At 42.8% G+C, this 26,142-nt stretch overlaps 1 protein-coding gene across 1 annotated transcript in view; it reads right to left on the bottom strand.

Moving 5' to 3' along the window:
* Positions 1-2,790: 2,790 nt before the first annotated feature.
* The window catches only part of LOC132826581 (acrosin-like), a 43,403-nt gene continuing 20,051 nt past the window's right edge, over positions 2,791-26,142 (bottom strand). Inside the window, exons 2-5 of the mRNA XM_060842538.1 lie at positions 10,187-10,400; positions 5,323-5,588; positions 3,259-3,401; positions 2,791-3,078 (exon numbers count right to left, since the gene is read on the bottom strand). Coding sequence (XP_060698521.1) covers positions 2,791-3,078; positions 3,259-3,401; positions 5,323-5,588; positions 10,187-10,400 — 911 coding nt within the window. The remainder of the gene's footprint in view (positions 3,079-3,258; positions 3,402-5,322; positions 5,589-10,186; positions 10,401-26,142) is intronic.

Raw genomic sequence — 26,142 nt, 5'->3', positions numbered from 1 at the left:
AGGTCCAATGAGTTTGTGATTTTTGATAGTTTCTGGTCCTGCTTCCCTCGAAACAAATTGCCCCTTCACCCTATTTACTCGGTCTGCTTTCCCATCTATTTCCTGACAAGTTACTCCACAACTTGATCTCCTGTTGAATATTTCCATCCCTTGGTTCTCATTGATACAGGGTACCTTAAGGAATTTGAAGATAGCAAACAATTTGTCTGGATCAAATTTTATTCAACTTCCCAGATATACCCAAAAGTCTAAGATTGATAATGGATAATGTATAAGCTGTCAGTATATGTTCTGCATCAATGTGGAACTTAGAGCATGGAACTGATAACATGGAATGGTGACCCTGGATGAAGGCATTTGCACTTTGCTCCCATTTCCTTGCAAAGTTGACCAGTTGTGGGGGATTTTTACTGGTATTGAGAGGACATTCCCGTAAGCAACAGATGGACTGCTAGTATATGTGGACGTTATTGTCTCTGAGTATAAGAATCTCACCAGAATTCAAACTCCACTGCTCATGTCTTGGAGGATTCCCAACACGGACAAACTAAGTGAATGCCAAACTTTCCAATACATGAGCTTGAGACTCCCTGATTGATAATTAATGATCTCCTGATGACAAGTGGTTAGAATTGTCCCACACCCCAACCACAACCCCTCCACCCAACTTCACAGCCCCAGAAAATGCACCTGTTTCAAAGATTTCATGCTGAATTAACTTGGCTCATTCAGTCATATTAGATTAGATTACTTACAGTGTGGAAACAGGCCCTTCGGCCCAACAAGTCCACACCGACCCACCGAAGCGCAACCCACCCATACATTTACCCCTTACCTAACACTACGGGCAATTTAGCATGGCCAATTCACCTGACCCGCACATCTTTGGACTGTGGGAGGAAACCCACGCAGACACGGGGAGAACGTGCAAACTCCACACAGTCTGTCGCCTGAGTCGGGAATTGAACTCGAGTCTCAGGCGCTGTGAGGCAGCAGTGCTAACCACTGTGCCACAGTGCCACCCAAATTCTACACCTCTCCAGGATTTCTTTCCACTTTCAATATTTTCTGATTAAATCCTTTCAGCAGCCCAACTACTGAAAGCAGAGTCTGAGGGTAAAGTTCAGCAGAATGCCCCACCTTCCTCTCTAAAGTGGCTTTCATTTGATAACAAAACTTGACCATCCAGAGTGGAGTGGGATAGCAGATTGAAAATCTGTCTGTTTATATAATCCCTAACCATAATGAATTCTGGCATCGGAACTGTATGCACAGACAGAGGATATTGTTCAGCCCTCATGACTACTCGACTAAGCAGATAGTGGTTTATGGTATACAGTTTTATGGGGTTTTGGTGTATTTATTCTAGTCAACCTCTTCAGACATACTGTGACTCATTCAAGGTATGTGGGACTTGAACCTGGATCTTCTGTCTCAGAGGTAAGGATATTACCACTACAGCACAAGATTCCCAGTTAGTACTTTATGGTCAATCTGTATTTCAACTCCATTCACGAGCCTTGATTTATTTCTTCAAGCATTTACCTAACAAAATGTATCAATATCAATTTGAAATGTTCAATTGACCATCATCCTACAATTCTTTGAGGGTGTACTTTGCAAATTTCTATTATTCAGAGAGGACATGCTTCTTGATATCAGCCTTGAATGATCTAGTTCTAATATTGAAGTTATAATGCCTTGATCTGACCCTCGCCACCAAAAGAAATTGTTCGTTTCCCTAATCTATTAACTGTATTCAAGAGAAAACAATGTTTGACTTTGGAACCTGGCCTCAATCTATTGAATTTGATGCATCCCCTCTAATACCCATGTTTATTTCCTGAGGTATGGTCCGCAGTATAAATGCAGTGGCCCAACTGGAATCCAGTCAGTACTCAGCCCACCATACCATAACTTTCAACATATTTCAATCCTTTTGAAATAAGAGAGTGTTTTATTACCGTTTAAAATTAGTTTGCTATCTGTATTTGGATCTGTTAACCCTTATGCACCTCCACCGTTTCATATTTGTCACTGTTTAACTAAAGACCTGATTTATCTTTTTAGGGTCCAAAGATTTATTATCTCACACTTAACCACACAGTAGCTGCCACATTTTTGGCCACTTACTTAGACCAACATTGTCTTTTTACAACTTTCTGCTCCCTTCTGCAGTACTCAGGGGAAGCGATGGCCAGGTGGTATTATTGCTGATCTGTTCATCCAGAGATCCAGGCAATGTTCTGGGGACCTGTGTTCAAATTCTGCCATGGCAAATGGTGAAATTTGAATTCAATAAAAATGTCTGGACTTAAGAGCCTAATGATGACCATGAATCCATTGCCAATCATTGGGAAAACCCCAGCTGGTTCACTAATGTCCTTTAGGGAAGGAAACTGCATTCCTCACCTGGTTTGGCCTACAAGTAACTCCAAACCCACAGCAATTAGGGTTGCACAATAAATGTTGACCTAACCAGCGATACCTACATCCTGTGAATGAATTTGAAAAAAACTCCTGGCACAGGCTAGTGAACCTATGATTCCATATACTGTGCCACCTAAACAACCAGCATTAAATGCAATGAATAAAGACTCAGACTTAGTTACACAGTCCAATTAGCCAACTCTTAATCCATCAGTTTGAACAAAATAGCATGAAACACAAACAAACAAACTTCCCAGTTTCATTGCTATAAAATTTTATTGACATAGAGACTATTATCAAGGAAACCAGACAGCAATAGACATCTCTGTAAACCTGTGAGTGCAGATCAGACTGGTATCTTTAGATAAAGAGAGACACCAAACTAACTGCGGTGAGAAAGCCATAAACCTGTGAACGGACAGCACTGTTTTTCCTATTTATCGATGCCTTGCGAGAACTATCAGCCACCATTTGCATTTCGCCCAACTTTGATGTCTTCCACTCAATCCATTCAATGTACTTCCGCACAGATGTGTAGATGCCCGGATGGACCTTGTGACCACAACCTAAGCCCCAGTTGGTGATTCCCAGTTGATAGAATTTTCCTGCTCCAAGGACTTTACATACCAATGGGCCTCCACTATCTGTCTGCAATAGAACAGGAAGAATGTGATTGTAAGACCAATGGATGCCACTCTGTCCCAGCCAGCTCTATCCAGGCTTGATTTTAACACAGATCCCAAAAGAATGTGTTCTGCATATGACTGTACTTCTTCAACCAGTCCCATTCAATAACAAAGAATTCAATTCCTTTTTTATAGTACCTACCTGACACCTGTCTGGTCCTGCCCATTTAAATCCAGCACACAGGACTTGATCAGACAATGAGCCATTGTACCAATCACCCTGATTACAGATAGCTGTCGGGATTATACTGATTTCTTGTTCCTGTAAAATATCTGCTCGTCTACCTAGGTCAAAGAAAACCAGATAATAAGATTGGTAATGTTTTCTTAGTTCAGTTTTTTGATAGCATAGAATTTATGTATTGCTGATAAAGGCACATTTTGTCAATGTGTTTCATCTTGCACACAATGGAATATTTGCGAGATTACAAATTTTAGATGAAAACCAACTAGTGAATGAGTGGAGAGCATTGATTGGTAGAGGTGTTGCTTTGAAAATGTGCCAGTCGATGATGACATAATTAACTCCTAGGCTTCATTTAAATGTTAAACTTGGTAGGCTGACTCTAATTGGTAAAGATTGCCCTGAGAGATGTCCCAGTGAATGACTGTCATCTGTTTTGTTCAGTTGAAACAGATACAGCAGGATCCAGTGTATCTCATCAGAATGCCTCAACGTTAACTGTCTGGAAAGAAACTTTCTGACACCTACAGTGAGCTTTAGACAACAGTCTATCCAAAAGGATATGCAGCTCCACAATCTTGACCTTTTTTTTGGGAAGAAGATGGGAAAATATCTGCCTCCTAAACCATTAATGAAAAGTTTCAGAATCATGTTGACAAAAGTGAATGCAACTTTGAGAATTCAGCAGATAACTAAACAGTTTAGACAGACCTTTACTCTGTATCTATCTTATGCTGGATCTACCCTGGAGTGTTGGATGTGCAGCATGAAGGAGCTTCAATTTGTACCCAACATTGCTACCTGCCCTGATTGTGTTTGATTGGACAGTGTAGAGGGATGAGTGTAGCGTTCAACTCCGAGTGGCACTCAATTGTAAAAGACTGAAGTGATTGGGTAATGGTATCCCCTTCTCATACCACATCCAGCATAAGGGATGGATTATTGGAACATCTCAATTCCTTTCGACCTATCCAAACAGGAGAGTTCCACATCCTGGAATCCAGACAATACAGTAATTGAAATTGCCTCGAACTTACAGAATGGATTATTAGAAGTTATACAACACTGGAATCACATCAATTACATAATAATAATAATCATGTTGGTAGAGCTGTTCTGGCATTCAAGTGTTGTTTTTGCTATATATCAGAAATGAGTTAAACCTAACAGAACTTATTGCTCTGATTGGTTGAATTACTTTGAAACAGTCAGTTGTCCATGAGACTATCACCTCCATCCTCATCCTCATTCACCTATTGTACTTTTTGCTACCTTCTCACGCCCTCCTCTCCGATCTATCACCTCCATCCCCACCCCAATTCACCTATTGTACTCTTTGCTATCTTCCCCCATCCTCCTCTCTGACCTTTCACCTCAATCCCCACTCCCATTCACCTATTGTACTCTTTGCTACCTTCTCCACAGCCCCACCCCCATTTATCTCTCCACTCTGGAGGCTTCCTGCCTCTATTCCTGATAAAGGGCTTTTGCCTGAAACATTGATTTTCCTGTCCCTCTGATCTAAACTCTGATCTAATCTCTGGTGATGTTTCAAGACTCAATCTCTCATTTTCCCATTTGAATTTCCTGTGAATGCTGATTATTTCCTCAGTATTGTTCTCAGGGCATGGACAATGAACTTGTCCATTGATGAAAAGCCAGTGGTGAACATTCTTCATGAAGAGCGACTTATGATGCATGAACAATAAACCACAAAGTATTGTATTTTAGTGACATGTAGGCCAGACTTTACAAGGTGAAAAGGACAGGCTTTCTTCCTGGGGAAATTAGTGAATCAGCTGAGTTTTGAGGACAGCTTTCAAATTCTTTTAATCCAGTGTCTGCTCAATTTGGGAGTGAATCTCTTTGATATCTGGATTACTAAAAATTATCATTAGTGATGACAAACATCATTAGCCTACCCACACCCAGCACTTAAGACCTGAGACAAGATCGAATGTGACTGTCTGCTTGTGCAGTTAAACCAGGAAGTGAATCTAAACAAACTGACAACTTTCTTACCTTTGCCCTCCACCATGCCCCATCCGGCAGTGACACAAGGCTTGAGTTCAGCAATATCAAGTTTCTGATACTGAAGACACACTGGCTGCACATAGTCGGTGAACACAATGGGATCAGTGACCTTGATGAGGGCAATGTCGTTAGATTCTGTGTCCGGATTGTAATTTTCGTGCTTGATGACCTCTGCAACTGGTCTGGCATATGTGTCTTTACTAAACCTCGAGATCTGTTCTAATCCAAACACCAGCATAATTTTCTCCACATTGCTTAGGAAGGATATAAGGAGATTTGTATTAATTAGAGGGGACACTTGTAGCAGCTGTTTTGACAAATTGAAGATTTGTTTGGATAGTTCCCTCTCTCAATAGCTCAATGATATTGAGATCTGGAAACATAATTATTTGATGATCATCTAAACCTAACTTATCCCTGTTGGATATGAGAATTGTTAGGGCATTATCATTTATGATGTTCCTGAGCATCATGGAGGATAAGTGAATCAACTAGGGCTCCCACTCCTTCTATCAGTGATCTCAGAGGAGAAGAAAGCTGAGTTTGAAAAACTCTCAGACACTGGAGGAACCGATATAATTAATTTACAAGACCACAGTCCATGTTTATCTTCAATTTGGCAAGACTGGCCATGACTAGTACACTGCAATTCCTGATACATATCTTAAAACAAAAGTCTCTATATTTTTTATTTTTAGGAACTATGGATCTTAGGGATCTCAGTTGCGGATTAAATCTGAGCACCATATAGTTTGCTGCACCTCAAATAACACTAGCTAATCTCAGTGTTCTGATTTCACATTTGTCTACTAATCAAGCAAAAACCCTTTTCAAACCTATAGGTTGACAAAATCCAAATAGGACAAGGCATCATTTCAGCATGCATGCATCTTCTCTATTTTGTGGTACATTGCTATACATTTACCTACAGCAGAGATCCCCTTAGTTCAGTCACTTCATTTCGTGTTTACTTCTTGGTCAATCGGGCTTTAAGGAAGATAAACCTGTAGTTTTGAGTTGTTGCTACTAAAAAACTTGCAGCCAGAACTTTTAAATGGAGTGTGCACTTAGTCCCTATGGGCAGAAGTCCCAGGTTTAATGAGTAGGTTATTGGGGACAAGGCCTTGAGTCGTTCCCTGTGTTCACTGGGGTCTTGCTGCTGCTTAGATCAGCTTGTCCATTCTGGTAAGATCTAGAAAAATCATCTGGAGCTGAGTTGGATGAATCTCAACTCTGGCTCCACTGAACTGATCCTTTGAATGGAACAAGGTATCATCAAAATATAGGCAAATAGTATCCTCACCAAATTGTAGCCCTTAAGCAAATAACAAAAAAAGCTGGTCTTTTATCTCATTGCTCTTTGTAGAAGCTTGTAGTGTGCATATTGGCTGTTGTGTTTCCTACATTTAAACAGTGACTACACTTCAAAAATAATTGATTTGCTGTCAATCACTTTGGGATAACATGAAGTCATGAAAAACTTTATACAAATCTTTTTATGGCAAGGTGTAAGCTCAGATGAGACAAATAGGATAGGCAATCATCTATCACAGTTGCATGGTTAGCAGCTGCTCAGTTTCCCTTTCAGTATCCATTATTAAGGATGAGATAGTGGAGTCCCTCGAAGTAAAATAGGACCGAGTCAGCACAGCTTTGTCAAGGGGTCATGCCTGACAAATCGGTTAGGATTCTTTTAGGAGGGAATGAGCAAGTTATACAAAAGGCAGCCAGTGAATGGGATCTATCTGGATTTCCAGAAAGGTGCACACAGGAGGTTGCTAAATAAGATAATAGCCCATGGGTGTTAGGGACAAAATGCTAGCATGGATAGAGGATTGGCTGACTGCCAGAAGTCAGGGTGGAGATATAGGGATTTTTTCCAGTTTGGCAGCCTGAAAATGGAGTTGCACAGGGGTCCAAATTGGGATCACAACTATTCACCTTATACATTTACAATGGAGGAACTGAGTGAGCAAATGACACAAAGATAGATGGAGGGACAGGTAGTGTTGAGGAAGCAGGGAGGCTGCAGAAGGAGTTGGACAGGCAAGATAGTGGGAAAAGAAGTGGCAAATGGAATGTAATGTACAAGAAGAGAATTAATTAGATTACTTATAGTGTGGAAACAGGCCCTTCGGCCCAACAAGTCCACACCGACCCTCCGAAGAGCAACCCACTCAGATCCATTCCTCTACATTTATCCCTTCACCTAACACTGCGGGCAATTTTTAGATTAGATTACTTACAATGTGGAAACAGACCCTTCGGCCCAACAAGTCCACATCGAACCGCCGAAGCTCACCCACCCAGACCCATTCCCCTCCATTTGCCCCTGCATCTAACACTATTGGCAATTTAGCCTGGCCAATTCACCTAACCTGCACATTTTTGGACTGTGGGAGGAAACTGGAGCACCCGGAGGAAACCTACGCAGACATGGGGAGAATGTGCAAACTCCACACAGACAGTTGCCTGAGGTGGGAATTGAACCCGGGTTTCTGGCGCTGTGAGGCAGCAGTGCTATCCACTGTGCCACCCCAAAGTAAAAGCCATGGCGAACCTTGACAGAGCACTGCAAATGACACAAGCATTTCACTATTGCGCTTGGCAATTTAGCATGGCCAATTCACCTAACCTGCACATTCTTGGACTGCGGGAGGAAACCGCAGCACCCGGAGGAAACCCATGCAGACACAGGGAGAATGTGCAAACTCCGCACAGACAGTTGCCTGATGTGGGAGAGTCTGAGGTCATGCACTTTGGTAGAAAGAATAGAGACATAGACTATTTTCTAAACAGGGAAAAGCTTTGGAAATCTGAAGCACATAGGGGTTAAGGATCCTAGTTCAGGATTCTCTTAAGGTTAAAAAGCAGGTTCAGTTGGGGAGTTAGGAAGGCAAATGCAATGTTAGCATTTATTTCAAGACGACTGTAATACAAGAGAAAGGATGTACTGCTGAGACTGTATAAGATTCTGGTCAGACTGCATTTGGAATATTGTGAGCAGGTTTGGACTGTGTATCTAAGGAAAGATGTGCAGGTCTTGGGAGGCTCCAGAGCAGGTTTATCTGCTTGATCCTGGGGATAAAGGGCTTGAAACAGTTGAAGACTTTTGGTCTGTACTCAGTGGAGTTTAGAAGATGAGCGGGGATCTGACTGAAGCTTACAGAAGACTAAGAGGCCTGAATGGAGTGGACATGGAGAAACTAGGACACGAGGGCACAGTGTCGGAATGAAGGGACCTTTTACAATTGAGATGAGGAATAATTACTTCAGCCAGAAGGTGGTTAATCTATGGAACTCATTGCTGCAGGGAGCTATGGAGGCAAAGTCATTGAACGTATTTAAGACAGAGATAGGTTTTTGATCAAGGGATCAAGAGTTACAGCAGGACAATATGGCTAATAAACATGTTAGCCATGATCAGATAGCAAAGTTTAACCAATGGGTCAAATGGCCTAATTCTACTCCTCTACTTATGGACTTCTCTTAAAAAAAGAGGCTCTGTAGTGCGCTATGCCACAGTTTATGCAGATATTTGGCCTGTGCTATTGCCATACATCTTTTTAACTGATAATTACAATCATTGCTCTTGTAGCAAAACTGATGTTTCATATTCAGAAGGCATAGGACATTATGACGGTGTACGGTGATATGTAGATAGACCAGTTCTGTCCATGTGGAGTTGGGTGTGCTAGGTCACATACAATGACACCACAGTTGTCATGCAATCCAAAAGAACCATAGCTCCACACATACTATGAGGAAGCATTATCAAGGCATTGAACCCTGGCTAGTGATCTCCCACTTCTGTTCAAGAAGTGAGACTCACTCCACACAGTTTTCCCATTAAATGTCATCTGGAAAGTATAAATTTCAGATGCAGTATGAGGACTTTTGGAGTCCAAAGTCAGGCTGTACCAGACTAAATTAATCACAAATTCAATTACCACTCCCTGTCACTGCTTGTAGTGGACAAGTTTGACTCAATGGTAGTGTTCCACCTCTGAGTCTGAGCAATACACATAGCCAATTTAGCTCTTGGCTCCAAGGGAGGGAACAAAACAATAGTGACCCACAGATTTCCAGCTGTGTGAGGGATCCACAGAATGGCTAGGGTTTGTGAATTGTCAATACTTCAGAAAGAGCCAGAATATCCAACAAAGTGTAACCCTGGCAGAGAAATTAGAGATGATAAAGGCCAGGCACAGAACTGACACTGCACAGATGTACTTTTTAGGGGAAGGACAGATACAAGTTTGGTATAGGTATGGGTCCTAGGGGAAGGTACCAATACTTGGTATGTATGAATGTGGGTATAGGTACTAAACCTGTAAAGCTGTTAGTCATGCTCATATGGTAGCTAATGGCAAGCAAAAGCAGACTCAACAATCATTTCAAAATGAGAGGTTAGTCTGGAGATTGAATCTACGGTTCGTTAGTGGGAAATGTTTACTCTCTGGGACAAGTCAATGAGTTAGTTAGCAATGAGGTATTGATTAGTTTAGATTACTTACAGTGTGGAAACAGGCCCTTCGGCCCAACAAGTCCACATCAACCCACCGAAGCGCAACCCACCCATACCCCTACATTTACCCCTTACCTAACACTACGGGCAATTTAGCATGGCCAATTCACCTTACCTGCACATCTTTGTGTGCTGTGGGAGGAAACCGGAGCACCCAGAGGAAACCTACGCAGTCACGGGGAGAATGTGCAAACTCCACACAGTCAGTCGTCTGAGTCGGGAACTGAACCCGGATCTCTGGTGCTGTGAGGCAGCAGTGCTAACCACTGTGCCACCGTGCCACCCACATTGATTCATTGGTATGATCACCAATCACCTCCTTACTTTGCTATTTTGGCTTTGAAGCAGTGAGCTGCCGTCAGCACCCAGTAGTTGTCAATGACAGATCCTCCACAGGTGTGACCATAAGTTCCGTCCTTTGATGCAATCTGTACACTGACCAGCCAAGGCCAGGCTCCTGGATCAGCATCATGGTTCCCCAGAGTCTCTGAATTCAGGTCTTCCTCTTCTTCATTTACTGCTGGTCGCTTGCTGCATTCTGAAAAAAGAAGTATAGGACATAAAGGGAAGACCAATTCTGTCTGCACATCACCACGTGTATTTCAAACACTGCATTGTGACTGGGCTCAGAGATGTACTCTCACTTACAAGCTAGAAGATCATTGGTTTGACCCTATCTGAAAAACCTAAGCACAAAATCTAGGATTATGCTCTCAGTGGAATACCAAGAGAGTGCTGCACTATCAGGAATGCTGTCTTTCAGATGTTACATTGAATTATGGGGACAGAGGGTATTAGCTCAGTTTGAAGACCAGTATGCAACACAGTGTGATGTCAACTGCACAGATTCAATTCCCACACCAACTGAAGTCACACTGAAGGTCTTGCCCACAACCTCATCCCTCCACTGAGGCAAGCTGACCCTCAAGTTAAACTTATCACCTGTTGTCTCTTTCTAATGAGACAGCAGACCTCTTGGACCATGGCAACTTTACCTTCCCTTCCATTCCATTACATTGAACTAAGGCCCTTTCTAACAGCAGAACTATTCCAAAATAATGGTTTTTCCTGGATGAGTTGGACAATATTTATCCCTCAACTGACATCATTTTGAAAAAAATAGGTAATGGTATTATGTTTGTGGAAGCTTGTTATGCAAAGATTGGCCACTGCAATTCCTTCATTACAACAGAGACCACACGTCAAAAATATTTCAATGGCTTTAACGTGCTTCAGGATGGTGAAACTTTCTATACACAGTAAATGCAATCATTTCTTTTCGATGTTCCCAGGCAATGGCCATTGGCACCAAGGCTATGTGCAATCAAATCCTTACCGGACACAGCCACAATGCTGGATCTCAGAATACTGTGACCAGACTTCCAGTGTTGCTGATAAGGAGTTAATAGGTTGACCAATCTTCCAAAGTGCCCCAACAAAAGATTGTATCTTGTCTTCAGTCAGCAATTCACAGCTCTCAATTAGTGCAGGCCATAGATCAGCCAATCAGTGTGGTCAATTGGTCACATACCCTCATCTATTGGCCTCCTCGTACAACCAATCAATGTAGTCAATGGGTCAGTTGGCATTATTCATTGGCTTCCTCCTTCAGCTAATCAATCTATGGTCCCATTGGTCCCAAACATCAACCAATCAGCACAGCCGATCGGTCACTGCCTCATTCATTAACATTAGTTTTGAAGCAGAGGTTGTGAGTGAAAAAAGTTTACATATTTCATATCCATTTCAAATTATTTCGAGGGCTCTTGGGACACGGTGGTAGCGTCTGTACCCTTGAACTAGAAGTCCTGTATTTCTGTTTTACTTGCTCCAGAGGTGAGTAATAACATCTCTAAACAGTTGATTAGAAATATTCTGCAGATTAAATCTGTTATAAGTCTTGTTGCCCTTTCCTGTTCCATTTCATAATATCTACATTGCTTTTGAACTGCAGTTACACAACTTGTCACATTTTCGAAATGACATCTGCACTGAAATAACTCCACAGAGGCTGATATCCCATCACCAACTTACTCTTTATTTCACATGGAGAGTCCCTGACACTGATCCAACTCCCTGAGAGTAAGCAGAAGCTCTCTGGCACTCCTGTTTATATCTGTCAGTCAGGGCTCCCTGATTGGACGAGGTTAACAGCCCCATTCAAGGAACTCATATTCTATGACATCCACCTAGCTGACCTCATTACAATCACTACATACATAGTCCAGCAGTTCCTCTTTATGAAATATTTCAATATTTTAGTACAGTAACTGTCCTAATGAAGCCTATGCTGCAAGAATCATAGAATATTTAATCATTAAAAGAGGCTCTTCAGCTCATCGTGTTCTTGTTGGGTATAAAACATTCATCTATTCTAAATCCATTTCCCCTGTTTGACCCTTGTATGCTGTAGTTCCAAAAGTGATCTTCTGAATACTTCTTAAATGTCACAGTGGTTCCCAGCTTTCAAGCAGTGAGTTCCAGATGCCCTTAAAAACATTCCTTAAATCCCGTCTAAACCTTATGCCCCTTACCTTAAATCTATAGTCTTTAGTTATCGACCCCTCCACTAAAGGGAAAAGTTCCTTCTTATCTGTCCTATCTACGTTCATAATTTTGAAGATCTCTGTCAGTTCCCCCTCAGCCTTTTTTATTCCAAGGAAACAATCCTACCTAGTCTCTCTTCAGAGCTGAAATGCTCTAGCCTGGGCAACATCCTGGTGAATCTCCTGTACACGCTCTCTAATGCACACAGTACTTCAACTGAGGCTGAACATCTCCATCAAATCTTCTTTGTCTTTGTATTTAGTGCCTCAGCTAATAAAGACAAATATCTCAACCGTTTTATGAACCATCCTATTCACCTGCTCTATTCCCTCACGGATCTATGGACTTGCAGACCAAAACCCTTCTAACCCTCATTTTGTTCCCGAGTTTGCTCATTCATCAAGTACAACTTTGCCTTGTTAGTCCTAACAAAGTACATCAACTTATACTTATCAGGATTAAGCTCCATTTTCTTCAGTTCTGTCCACCCAGCCAGTCCATTCATGTCATTCTGTAGTCTAGAGACCTTTTTCCATACCACTAATTTTTCTATTTTTTTTGCAAATTTATTATCCAAGCCTATATTCATATCTAGATTATTGATGTACACCACAAACAGCAAGGGACCCAGCGCTGATCCCTGCAGTTTGCCACCTTACACAGGCTCCCAATACCTAAAACAACCTTCAACTGGCAACCTCTTCCCCTGCCACTAAGCCAATTTTGGATCCAAATTATTCTGATCCCTTTCCTTCCTTACAAGTCTCCCACATGACACTTTGTCAAAGTGAAGCCCACGGAGACTACAGTAACTACACTACTCTCATCTCCATACCTTTGGATTTTTCATTTTTTTTTACCTACCAATATTTCTTCATGGTGCTTTGTTGCTCTCCTAATTGATTTTTAATTAACCTCCTGTACCTTCTATAATCTTGTAGGATTTCTGCAGTTTTTAAGTCTTTGGTATCTGCAATAAGCTTCATTTCTTTTTACTTTATACCAATCCTTAAATTCCATGGCATCCAGAGTTCCCTGGACTCGTTGTCCGACCTTCACTTGAAAAGGACCCAATGAGAAAGCAATCTAAAGTCTTCCCTCCCATGTACTAATCTATTCTCACATTAACTTGCATATGCTCCTGGATGTAATCCAGAGATTACAACAATTAAGGTTCTGTTTTCCAATCTGTCACCTAGCTCTCTAACTTCTTGTTGCAGGACATACCCCCTCCCCTCCCTTCCTATCTATTGTGTCGGTACCAATGTGAATCACTATCTTTGTTCGCCCTCCCCCAACACTACTCAAATGTGTGGATCCTTAACTCTCTCATTGTAGCCTATCCCCTAATACACATTCACAATCAAAGCCTTTCTCTCCAGTAATGTAACAATCCCATCAAAATTCTTCCATTGAAGTCCATATCTACAGTCCATACAATCATAGAACAGGACATTTGAAAGTCACAAGATATGTTGAAAACTGTCTTGCAAAGTTTGCACGGGGCCTTTAACTTTATAAATAGAGCCATGTAGTTCAAAAGTAAGGAAGTTATAAGCATTTATAAATCTGTTCAGACTCCAGCTGGAATAATGACCCAAATCCTACAATCAGCATCAGAGTTACAGTGTCCAACAATAATTAGACAGAAAACTGTGCACTTAGCAGGATACATTTAAGAGGTTCCACATTCCAAAGCAGCAGCTAGAAAATCTCTGTGTGGATTCTGCTGCATTGGAGAGAATCAGCGCAGAAGTTTCACGTCTTTTTTATGGCACTAGCTGCTGCAAGGTATGTTTAAGTATCTAGTCTGAATGTTAATGTATGGATAATGGATGAATGGGCGAATGGATAAATGTAGTGTACATTAAAAATTTGAACTTAAATGTAGGGTATGTGATCAAGAGAGTCACAGGTGACAGAAAAATTGGTAGGATGGCAGTAAGGTGGATATCAATAAACTGTAGGAGGATAACAATGGTCATTAGATGGGTAGAGCATTATAAATGGAATTCAAATTGGAAAAGTGTAAGCAAAGCTAATAAGGAAAGAGATTACAGAATGAATGGTAAGACATTGGAAAACACTGAAGATCAGGGGGACCTTAGTGTGCACATCCACAGATCCCTGAAGCTAGCAGGGCAGTTAGATAATTTGGCTAAGAAATCATCTGGGATACTGGCATTTTTTAACTGACATATAGAATACAAAGGCAGGAAGGTTATGCCGGAACAGTACAAAGCACTGGTTAGGCTGCAATTGGAATATAGTGTGCAGTTCTGCTCAGCACAGTATAGGAAAGGTGTAATTGTATGTGCGAGGAAGCTGAGGAGAATTAACAGAATGCTGTTTGGACTGGAGGAACTGAACTATGAGGTTTGTTTCCTTACATCAGCAATGATTGAGAGGGGATCTAAGAGAGGTGTGTCAGACTCTGAGGGGCATAGATAGGGGTGTGTAGGAAGATTAGATTAGATTACTTACAGCGTGGAAACAGGCCCTTTGGCCCAACAAGTCCACACCGACCCGCCGAAGTGCAACCCACCCATACCCCTACATTTACCCCTTACCTAACACTACGGGCAATTTAGCATGGCCAATTCTCCTGACCCGCACATCTTTGGATTGTGGGAGGAAACCGAAGCACCCGGAGGAAACCCACGCAGACACGGGGAGAATGTGCAAACTCCACACAGTCAGTCGCCTGAGTCGGGAATTGAACCCAGGTCTCTGGCGCTGTGAGGCAGCAGTGCTAACCACTGTGCCACCGTGCAGCCCTAAGGAAGGTACATACATAGAATTGTTATAGTGTGAACTTTTTCCATCAGTAGAGGGGTCAATAGCCAATGGACATAGAAGCAAGGTCAGACACAGAAGGCGAGGAGGGGAGTTCAGGAGAGTCTTTTTTCAACCAGATGCTGATGGGAGTCTTGAACTCACTGCCTGAAAGGGCGGATGAGTCAGAAACATTAATAATATTTCAACAGTATTTATTCACTTGAAGCATTAATCTCCAGGGCTATGGACTGAGACCTGGAAAGTGGAATTAATGTGGGCAGATCTTTGTTGACCAATGTGAATATGATGGGCCAAATGTCCTCCTCCTGTGCTGTGAAAAGCCTGTGAAGTTTATCGATGAGTAGGTGAATGAGAGAATGGATTGATTGGAATGGGAGGTAGGTGAATAGGGTGAGAGATATAAATTAGTAACTGCTAGGATGGTGGGAGTGTGAGGTAAGTGGGTAGATGGGTAAGGTGAGTAGGGTAGCAAATAGGCACGGGTCGCAAGTTGATGATATTGAAGGTGGATAGAATTGCATTGAATTGAATTGAATTAAATTTATTGTTTTGTGTACCAAATCACAGTAAAGAGCTTTGTCTTGTGAGCAATACAGGCAGATCACATTGTTAAATAGCATAGATAAGTAAATAATAGATAAACAGCAGCAAAAACATATGTACAGGCGAATGCTAAGAGTTTGTGAGTCCATTCAGCATTCAACAACAGTAGGGTAGAAAATGTTTTGAATCCAGCTGGTGCGTGTGTTCAGGCTTCTGTACCTTCTCCCTGATGGTAGAGGTTGTAGAAAAGAATTGCCAGGGTGGGATGGATCTTTGAGAATGCTGACAGCCTTTCCTTGACAGCCTGGAAGATGGATTTTGGAGATGGGAGGTTGGCCTTTGTGATTGTCCAGGCCGAGTTTCCCACTCTCTGTAACCATCTCCAATCTTGAATGGTACAGTTGCCATACCAGGTAGTGATACATCCAGACAAAATGCTCTAGATGGCACACCTATAAAAGTTGGCAAGGGTATTCGCCGTCATGTCAAATTTTCTCAGCTGCCTGAGGAAGCAGATTCGATGTTGTGCCTTTATAACCAGCGGCGGTTCAGTGTGGTATTGGCAGATGGATAGAGCAAAATAAACATCTACAGATGTATAACATCTGACACAAAAACAGAAATTGTTGGAGAAACTCAGTACGTCTGGCAGCATCTACAGAGAGAAAACAGAGTTAACAGGGTGCAGTGACACTTCCTCAAGACTGACAAAGTGAAGAAAATCACTGTACTAGAAATGTTAACTCTGTTTTGTCTCCACAGATCCTGCTGAGTTTCTCCAGCAATTTCTGTCATTGTTTGAGCTAGCTAGAATGATTGTTGGTGGATGGGTAGAATGGAAAATGGGTGGAACAGTAGGACATCCATAAGATCTGGAACCATTATGTACAATTCTGAGAACCAAACATCATGACCCTAGAGAGGGAGCAGAGGAGATGTAGTAGAATGCTACCAGAGCTGAGGCACTATTCTTATTGTGACATTCTAGACTTCAGAACTTTAATAACCATTCATGGGTTGAATTAATCAGCATAAGATAAACTGTTATGGAAAAGAGCAGCAATAACTCTGTCTGGAATAAGTTATTATGGAACAAAGACAAGTTGTTACTTAGAGACTGAAAGCAATTAACAATTAGGAAAGAGGAGTCAAGATTACATAAACAAAATTGCTGTCAGACATGCCTTTTATTGCCGCAAAGAATAAGGATTGCCTGGGGAAGATTTTAAAGTATTAATCGCAGGAAAGCTGTGACTTTGAACAGGCAGTTAAAGCCAAATTTAACAAGGAACAAAGAAGCCACTTCTGATAAGAAGGCAAGCTGCCGACTTGCAGTAATTTGAATAAAATGACTTTAAAAAAATCAGCAATGCATCACCTAGTAGACCTGCAAGACAAACATTTGTATGAAAATCCAACACCAGATCTCCCATTCAGCAGAACACCAGAGAACAAATTTGCATAAGGATAGAACCCTGGAGACAGCCTGTTATTGATGGGATTGTGGCCAAGTTCCAGCATTAATTGGATAATAGTCAAATTAGGTTGTCAGGCCTAGCTTGCTTTTTTGAGGAGTCTTAAGTTTAAATCTTTGTTTTAGTACTTGATTGTGAAATTTCTGAATAGGTAGCTGAAGTAAAGGTAACTTGTGGTGATTTACTCACAACATTATGTGGGAAGACAAGAGGGCTGAGATAGTTTCTTTCAAAGCAGAATTGATGAAGGGAAGATTAATTAGATTTGTTCAAAATGTTGAGGAATGCTGATAGAGTAAATGGGAAAAGGGTGTATCACCAAAGGATATAAATTTAAGATAATCGGTAAAACATCCCTGAGGGAGATCAGGACAATTTTCCTTACAGAGCGAGGTCTTGTCTTCAGGGATGTAATGTCTGAAATAACAATGAAAGACTCAATAATAACTTTCAAAAAGGAATTAGATACATAAGTGAAACTGAGAAATTTGAAAGACTATTGGTCAAAGAGGAGGGGTGTGGGACCAAATGGACAGCTGTTTCGACAAAAAATATGGGTCAATTGTCCTTCTTCTTGTTGCATGACCCTAGGATTTTATGATACTTTAACTCTTCTATTGAAGGCATTCTTCTCATACCATAGTGACCAAGCTCTGACCAAGTGTCACCTAGCCTCAAAATGTTAGCTTCCTCTCTCTCCATGGATGCTGTTTGACATGCTGTGATCTCCAGCATTTGTTGTTTTCAGTACAGATCCAGCAGTTGCAGCAACTTGCTCCACCTAACAACATGTTATCAGGATCTGCAAAAATAATATAATCACTGATGATTTATATGCTAGCTGGGCGGCACGGTGGCACAGTGGTTAGCACTACTGCCTCACAGCGCCAGAGACCCGGGTTCAGTTCCCACCTCAGGCGACTGACTGTGTGGAGTTTGCACGTTCTCCCCGTGTCTGTGTGGGTTTCCTCCGGGTGCTCCAGTTTCCTCCTACAGTCCAAAGATGAATTGGCCATGCTAAATTGCCCGTGGGGAGGGGTTTGGGTGGGTTGCGGGTCGGTGTGGACTTGTTGGGCCGAAGGGCCTGTTTCCACACTGTAAGTAATCTAATCTAAGAATGAGTCAAACTTAACAGAGGTCCTCGTAGCTTCTGTTTCTGGAAAAGGATCCAAATTTTTATTTCATTGAAAAGTAGCAGTTATGATCTGCCTGAAGATAGGTCGTCCTAATTTCTCCACAATTTATAATCTTGATCTTCCCTCTTTATTTGTGAGCGAAAGCCTCCCATTTTCAACATCCGTGAGCAATATGACTTGGGAAAATACTATGAGACAGATTCCTATTGCCTTCTTCATGTGTGCCTAAAGGAAACACAAGTCCTTTTTTCGAAGAACTCTCTGCTTATAGGCAGGCCCTGTCCCTCAGGGCTCTAAACTCTCCGACCATAGCCATCGGAAATTTGCTTGCTCCACAATAAAATATGACTTATAACTTTGCGTATGGGGCTCTGATCTGGGTCTGAGGTGACTCACTTAAAAAGCCCCTGAAGTCTCAAAAGATCCTACTAACAACACCTGGAAATTTGTTTTTCGAGATAGGCTGTGTTCTAAAGTTTAGAGATTGCAATTTGAGTTTTGAGCTTTGGCCTCTAAGCTGACCCAATGAGAAGACTTTAATCTTCTGGTTCTGTTCGCCGAGCTGGGAATTTGTGTTGCAGACATTTTGTCCCCTGTCTAGGTGACATCCTCAGTGCTTGGGACCCTCCTGTGAAGTTCTTCTGTGATGTTTCCTCCAGCATTTATAGTGGTTTGTCTCTGCCACTTCCGGTTGTCAGTAGCTGTCTCCGCTGCAGTGGCCATATATTGGGTCCAGATCGATGTGTTTGTTGATAGAATCTGTGGATGAGTACCGTGCCTCTAGGAATTCCCTGGCTGTTCTCTGTTTGGCTTGTCCTATAATAGTAGTGTTGTCCCAGTCGAACTCATGTTGCTTGTCATCGCGTGTGTGGCTACTAAGGATAGCTGGTCGTGTTGTTTCGTGGCTAGTTTGTGTTCATGGATACGGATCGTTAGCTGTCTTCCTGTTTGTCCAAAGTAGTGTTTTGTGCAGTCCTTGCATGGGATTTTGTACACTACATTGGTTTTGCTCATGCTGGGTATCGGGTCCTTCGTTCTGGTAAGTTGTTGTCTGAGAGTGGCTATTGGTTTGTGAGCTGTTATGAGTCCTAGTGGTCGTAGTAGTCTGGCTGTCAGTTCAGAAATGTTCTTGATGTATGGTAACGTGGCTAGTCCTTTGGGTTGTGGCATGTCCTCATTCTGTTGTCTTTCCCTTAGGCATCTGTTGATGACATTGCGGGGGTATCCGTTTTTGGCGAATACATTGTAGAGGTGTTCTTCTTCCTCTTTTTGCAGTTCTGGTGTGCTGCAGTGTGTTGTGACCCTTTTGAACAGTGTCTTGATGCAACTTCTTTTGTGTGTTGGCGTGATTGCTTTCGTAGTTCAGGACTTGATCTGTGTGTGTGGCTTTCAACTGTGTAACAATGAGCCGAGGCAGGAACCCATTCCCCCAGGGAACAATCCATGTCTGTGAGTCTCAACACAAATTCCCAGCTCGGCGAACAGAACCACAACAACAAGCACCCGAGCTACAAATCTTCTCACAAACTTTGAACTTAATCTCTCTCTGATGGGAAAATGGTTCAGCACAATGGACATGCAGAGGCCTTTTAGCTCACAACCCTGAACTCTGACACCCCAGATAGAATGATAACACAACAGACTCTCTCGGCGGAGCAGGTAAGGGCTGTTTATCAGTGGCTGCTTGTAGGCTTGGTTACGTTTGTTTAACGGTTTAAATTTAAAAGTTTTTTTTTTAAAAAAGCGCGGAGCAGACCCGGAAGCTGGTGTAGTACAAGCTTACCTGGGTAGGTTTTTTCCTATAAAGGCATGCAGGAGAGGAACACGAGGTACTACAGAGGTAGTGCCTCCCACCCGCCCTCCTCCTATAACCTAATAATAAGACCCGTTGTGGTAAGCAGGTAAGTGCTGCATTTTGCTTTTTCTATTCTTTAGACCTAGTTTTTTTTTAAAGGTTAATTTTAGAGGGATGGCAGTGAAGGCAGTGCAATGTTCCTCTTGCAACATGTTTGAGGTGAGGGATGCCATGGTCGTCCCTGCTGATTACACTTGCAGGAAGTGCACCCATCTCCAGCTCCTCCAAGACCGTGTTAGGGAACTGAAGCTGGAGTTGGATGAACTTAGGATCATTCGGGAGGCAGAGGGGGTCAGAGATCAGAGCTTTAGGGAAGTAGTAACTCCAAAGATTGCGGACAGATGGGTGACAGTGAGGGGGACTGGGAGGAAGTAGCCAGTGCAGGGACCCCCTGCGGCCATTCCCCTCAAGAACAAGTATACCGTTTTGGATACTTGTGGGGGGGGGATTTATCAGGGGTAAGCAATGGGGTTCAGGCCTCTGGCACGGAGCCTGTTCCCGTTGCTCAGAAGGGAAAGGTGGAGAAGAGCAGAACAATAGTTATTGGGGACTTGATATTTCGGGGCAAACATAGGCGGTTTTGTGGGGGCGAGAGAGACTCACGATTGGTATGTTGCCTCCCAGGTGCAAGGGTATGTGACGTGTCTGATCATGTTTTCCGGGTCCTTGAGGGGGAGGGGGAGCAGCCCGAAGACGTGGTTCACATTGGCACCAATGACATAGGTAGGAAGAGGGATGAGGATGTTAGACAGGCTTTCAGAGAGCTAGGTTGGAAGCTCAGAGTTAGAACAAACAGAGTTATTGTTTTTGGTTTGTTACCCGTGCCACATGATAGAGAGTCGAGGAATAGGGAGAGAGAACAGTTAAATGAGTGGCTACAGGGATGGTGCAGGAGGGAAGGTGGGACCTCTATAAACAGGATGGTCTACACCTGAACCTGAGGGGCACCAGTATCCTTGGGGGGAGGTTTGCTAGTGCTCTTTAGGGGGGTTTAAACTAACTCTGCAGGGGCATGGGAACCTAGACTGTAGCTTTAGGGTGCAGGACCTGGAGTGTAGGGAGCTTAGGAACATGGAATCAATCTCGAAGGAGGGTGCTTGTAAACAGGAAAGTGGCTTGAAGTGTGTATACTCCAATGCGAAAAGTATATGAAATAAGATAGGTGAACTTGCAGCGTTGGTTGGTACCTGGGATTTCGATGTTGTGGCTATTACGGAGACATGGGTAGAACAGGGACAGGATTGGCTGTTGCAGGTTCCAGAGTTTAAATGTTTTAATAGGGTCAGAGGTGGGGGTAAAAAAGGGGGAGGTGTGGCATTGCTTGTCAAGGATAGTATTACAGCAGTGGAAAGGATGATGGATGAAGACCCGCCATCTGAGGTAGTTTGGGCTGAGGTTAGAAATAGGAAAGGTGAGGTCACACTGTTAGGAGTTTTCTGCAGGCCTCCTAATAGTTCTAGAGACGTAGAAGAAAGGATTGCGAGGATGATTCAGGAGAAGAGTGAAAGTAATAGGGTGGTTGTTATGGGGACTTTAACTTTCCAGATATTGACTGGGAAAGCTATAGCTCGAGTACGTTAGATGGGTCAGTGTTTGTCCAATGTGTGCAGGAGGGTTTCCTGACACAATATGTAGACAGGCCAACAAGAGGTGAGACCATACTGGATTTGGTTCTGGGTAACGAACCAGGCTAGCTGTTAGAATTGGAGGTAGGTCAGCACTTTGGGGACAGTGACCACAATTCGGTGACTTTTAAGACCATAAGACCATAAGACATAGGAGTGGAAGTAAGGCCATTCGGTCCATCGAGTCCACTCTGCCATTCAATCATGGCTGATGGGCATTTCCAACTCCACTTACCAGCATTCTCCCCGGTGCCCTTAATTCCTCAAGACATCAAGAATCTATCAATCTCTGCCTTGAAGACATTTAGCGTCCCGGCCTCCACTGCACTTTGCGGCAATGAATTCCACAGGCCCACCACTCTCTGGCTGAAGAAATGTCTCCGCATGTCTGTTCTGAATTGACCCCCTCTAATTTTAAGGCTGTGTCCACGGGTCCTAGTCTCCTCGCCTAACGGAAAAAATTTCCTAGCGTCCATCCTTTCCAAGCCGTGTATTATCTTGTAAGTTTCTATTAAGTCTCCCCTTAATTTTCTAAACTCCAATGAATACAATCCCAGGATCCTCAGCCGTTCCTCGTATGTTAGACCAACCATTCCAAGGATCACCCATGTGAATCTCTGCTGGACACGTTCCAGTGCCAGTATGTCCTTCCTGAGGTGTGGGGACCAAAACTGGACACAGTTTACTCTAGTGATGGAGAGGGATAAGTGTGCACTGCAGGGCAAGAGTTATAGCTGGGGGCAGGGAAATTATGATGCGGTGAGGCATGACTTAGGATGTGTGGCTTGGAAAAGTAGGCTTCAAGGGAAGGGCGCAATCGATATGTGGAGCTTGTTCAAGGAGCAACTATTGAGTGTCCTTGATAAGTATGTACCTGTCAGGCAAGAAGGAAAGGGTCGTGTGGCAAATGGGTTCAATGTAGGTAAGTGTGAAGTGATTCACTTTGGTAAGAGTAACAAGAAGATGGGGTACTGGGCTAATGGTCGGATACTTGGTAGTGTGGATGAGCAGAGGGATCTTGGTGTCCATGTACACAGATCTCTGAAAGTTGCCGCCCAGGTATATAGCGCTGTGAAGAAGGCATATGGCGTACTGGCTTTTATTGGTAGAGGAATTGAGTTCCGGAGTCCTGAGGTCATGTTGCAGTTGTATAAGACTCTGGTGCGGCCGCATCTGGAGTATTGTGTGCAGTTTTGGTCGCCATACTATAGGAAGGATGTGGAGTCACTGGAACGGGTGCAGAGGAGGTTTACCAGGAAGTTGCCTGGTATGGTAGGAAGATCGTATGAGGAAAGGCTGAGGCACTTGGGGTTGTTTTCATTGGAGAAAAGAAGGTTTAGGGGTGACTTGATAGAGGTGTACAAGATGATTAGGGGCTTAGATAGGGTTGACAATGAGAACCTTTTTCCACATATGGAGTCAGCTATTACAAGGGGGCATAGCTTTAAATTAAGGGGTGGTAGGTATAGGACAGATGTTAGGGGTAGATTCTTTACTCAGCGAGTCATGAGTTCATGGAATGCTCTGCCAGTAACAGTGGTGGACTCTCCCTCTTTATGGGCATTTAAACGGGCATTGGATTGGCGTATGGAGGAAAGTGGGCTAGTGTAGGTTAGGTGGGCTTGGATCGGCGCAACATCGAGGGCCAAAGGGCCTGTACTGCGCTGTATTTTTCTATGTTCTAAAGGTTTGTGTGGTCTCAGTTGCTTCACTCAAATGTCATCGCTGCCCTGGGATTGTTGAAGTCCAACCAGAACACATATTTTACCTTGTAACAAGTCCCATTCTTCTTTCACTTATGCGCTTGCTGACTTAAATCAACTTTTGGTCAAGCAATGGTTAACTTTAAAATTAATGTTGTTGTGGTTCTGCTCGCCGAGCTGGAAGTTTTTGCTGCAAACGTTTCGTTCCCTGGCTAGGGAACATCATCAGTGCTGTTGGAGCCTCGTGTGAAGCGCTGCTTTGATGTTTCTTCCAGTATTTATATTGGTTTGTAATATAATTTTGTAATATTTGTAACAAACCAATATAAATACCGGAAGAAACATCAAAGCAGCGCTTCACACGAGGCTCCAACAGCACTGATGATGTTCCCTAGCCAGGGAATGAAACGTTTGCAGCAAAAACTTCCAGCTCGGTGAGCAGAACCACAACAACGTATACCCAAGCTACAAATCTTCAATCAGATTTTAAAATTAACCTTGTCTAGTCTGGCGAATCTTTCCTCGTAAGACAACTCACTCATTTCAGTTATCAGTTGAGCAAACAACCTCTGAACCACTTCCAATGCATTTAGGTCCTTTCTTACATAAGGAGACCAGAACAGCAAACAGCATTCGAAAACTGAAGTCACACAGTAACACAGTAACAACACCAAATTCCTGTAACTATTCATTAAAACTTTTGAAATCCTTCAGCTAATATTAAATCTCAGACAAAGGACTTCTATTTATCAGGATAAATCTTGATTATCAATATTATTATCCCCAGAGAGATACAATAGAAACCCTGGCAATGGTGAGACCTAGACCAACCAATTGAATAAAACGTATTGTCTTTTGCTCTGATTGGAACCCAATACATTACTACCTCAATGCAGAGGAAATAAACAGCAAATGGTCTAAAACAGACACCACTCCCAGTATTTGATGCTGACAATAGGTGCCTGAAAGGGAATATATCCCATTTCCTTAGTAGGCCTCTTAAACTTGACTGGCACAGAAATCAAAACGTATAAGCAAAACTCATTGCAAAATCACTGATCACTGACTGATAATTCCAGTTCATCCTCCCTGTCTCCAGTATTTCACACTTTGTTCCATCCACTTACCAGAGTCCCCTTGCCCAGATGCAGTAAAAGCACAACACAATGCCAGAAAGACAAGGTGAAAGATGGCAAGTTTCAATGATTGCATGTTTTCGCTTATTTACTGAAACTGAAAGGCCCAGCTTACTGGGCTTATCGTTGTGACTCACAGACATGGATTGTTCCCTGGGGGAACGGGTTCCTGCCTCGACTCATTGTTACACAGTTGGATGTCACAGCCTTCATTGTTACACGAAATGATGTCATTGGCTGACGTGTGATAGTGATAGCAGGAAGGGTGATGTGTTACTGCTGAAATATGTGGGAACTGCTGGACATCAAAGCAAAAATATCTGTCTTAAGTACTTGCAGTTTAAAGAACTTCAGGTCCAAGTTGACCCAGGTTGCAAACATTGTGCTATGTAGGAGGTGGGGGAATATTACCTGGACACCTTGTTCCAGGAGGTGATTACACACATCTAATTGGTACAAAGAACAAAGAAAATTTACAGCCAAGGAACAGGCCCTTGGGCCCTCTAAGCCTGTGCCAATTCAAATCCACTGTCTAAACCTACTGTCCAATTCCTAATGATCTATATCTTTCTGCTCCCCACCTACTCATGCATCTGTCCAGATGCGCCTTAAATGAATCTACTGTGCCTGCCTCCACTATCTCTGCTGGCAACGCATTCCAGGCACCTACCACCCTCTGTGTAAAATACTTCCAACGTGTATCCCCCTTAAACTTTTCACCTCTCACATTGAACACGTGACCTCTCATTATTGAGTCCCTCATCCTGGGAAAAAGCTTATTTCCATCTACCCTTCATGATTTGGAGTTGCCAGTGTTGGACTGGGGTGTACAAAGTTAAAAATCACACAACACCAGGTTATAGTCCAACAGGTTTAATTGGAAGCACACTAGCTTTCGGAGCAACGCTCCTTAATCAGGTGATTGTGATCACAATCACCTGATTAAGGAGCGTCGCTCCGAAAGCTAGTGTGCTTCCAATTAAACCTGTTGGACTATAACCTGGTGTTGTGTGATTTTTAACTTTATACCCTTCATGACTTTGTAGACCTCAATCAGGTCCCCCCTCAATCTCCTTTTTTCTAACTCAATCTCTCTTCATAGCTAGCACCTTTCATAACAGGCAACATCCTTTCATACATTCTCTGCACCCTCTCCAAAACGTCCACATCCTTTTGGTAATGTAGCACCCAGAACTGTACACAGTATTCTAAATGTGGCTGAACCAAAATCTTGTACAATTTTAACATGATCTGTCAGCTCTTATACTCAATACCCTGTCCGACAAAGGCAAACATACCATATGCCTTCTTGACCACTCTATCCACCTGTTCAGCCACCTTCAGGGTACAATGGACCTGAACTCCCAGATCTCTCTGCTCATCAACTTTTCCCAAGGCTCTTCCATTTATAGTTCACTCTAGAATTAGACCTTCCAAAACGCATCACCTCACATTTGCCCG

This window comes from Hemiscyllium ocellatum, chromosome 23 (assembly GCF_020745735.1).
Source record: "Hemiscyllium ocellatum isolate sHemOce1 chromosome 23, sHemOce1.pat.X.cur, whole genome shotgun sequence".
NCBI lineage: Eukaryota > Metazoa > Chordata > Chondrichthyes > Orectolobiformes > Hemiscylliidae > Hemiscyllium > Hemiscyllium ocellatum.
The sequence above is the reverse complement of the archived record's forward strand: the minus strand, read 5'-3'. Positions and strand labels throughout refer to the sequence as shown.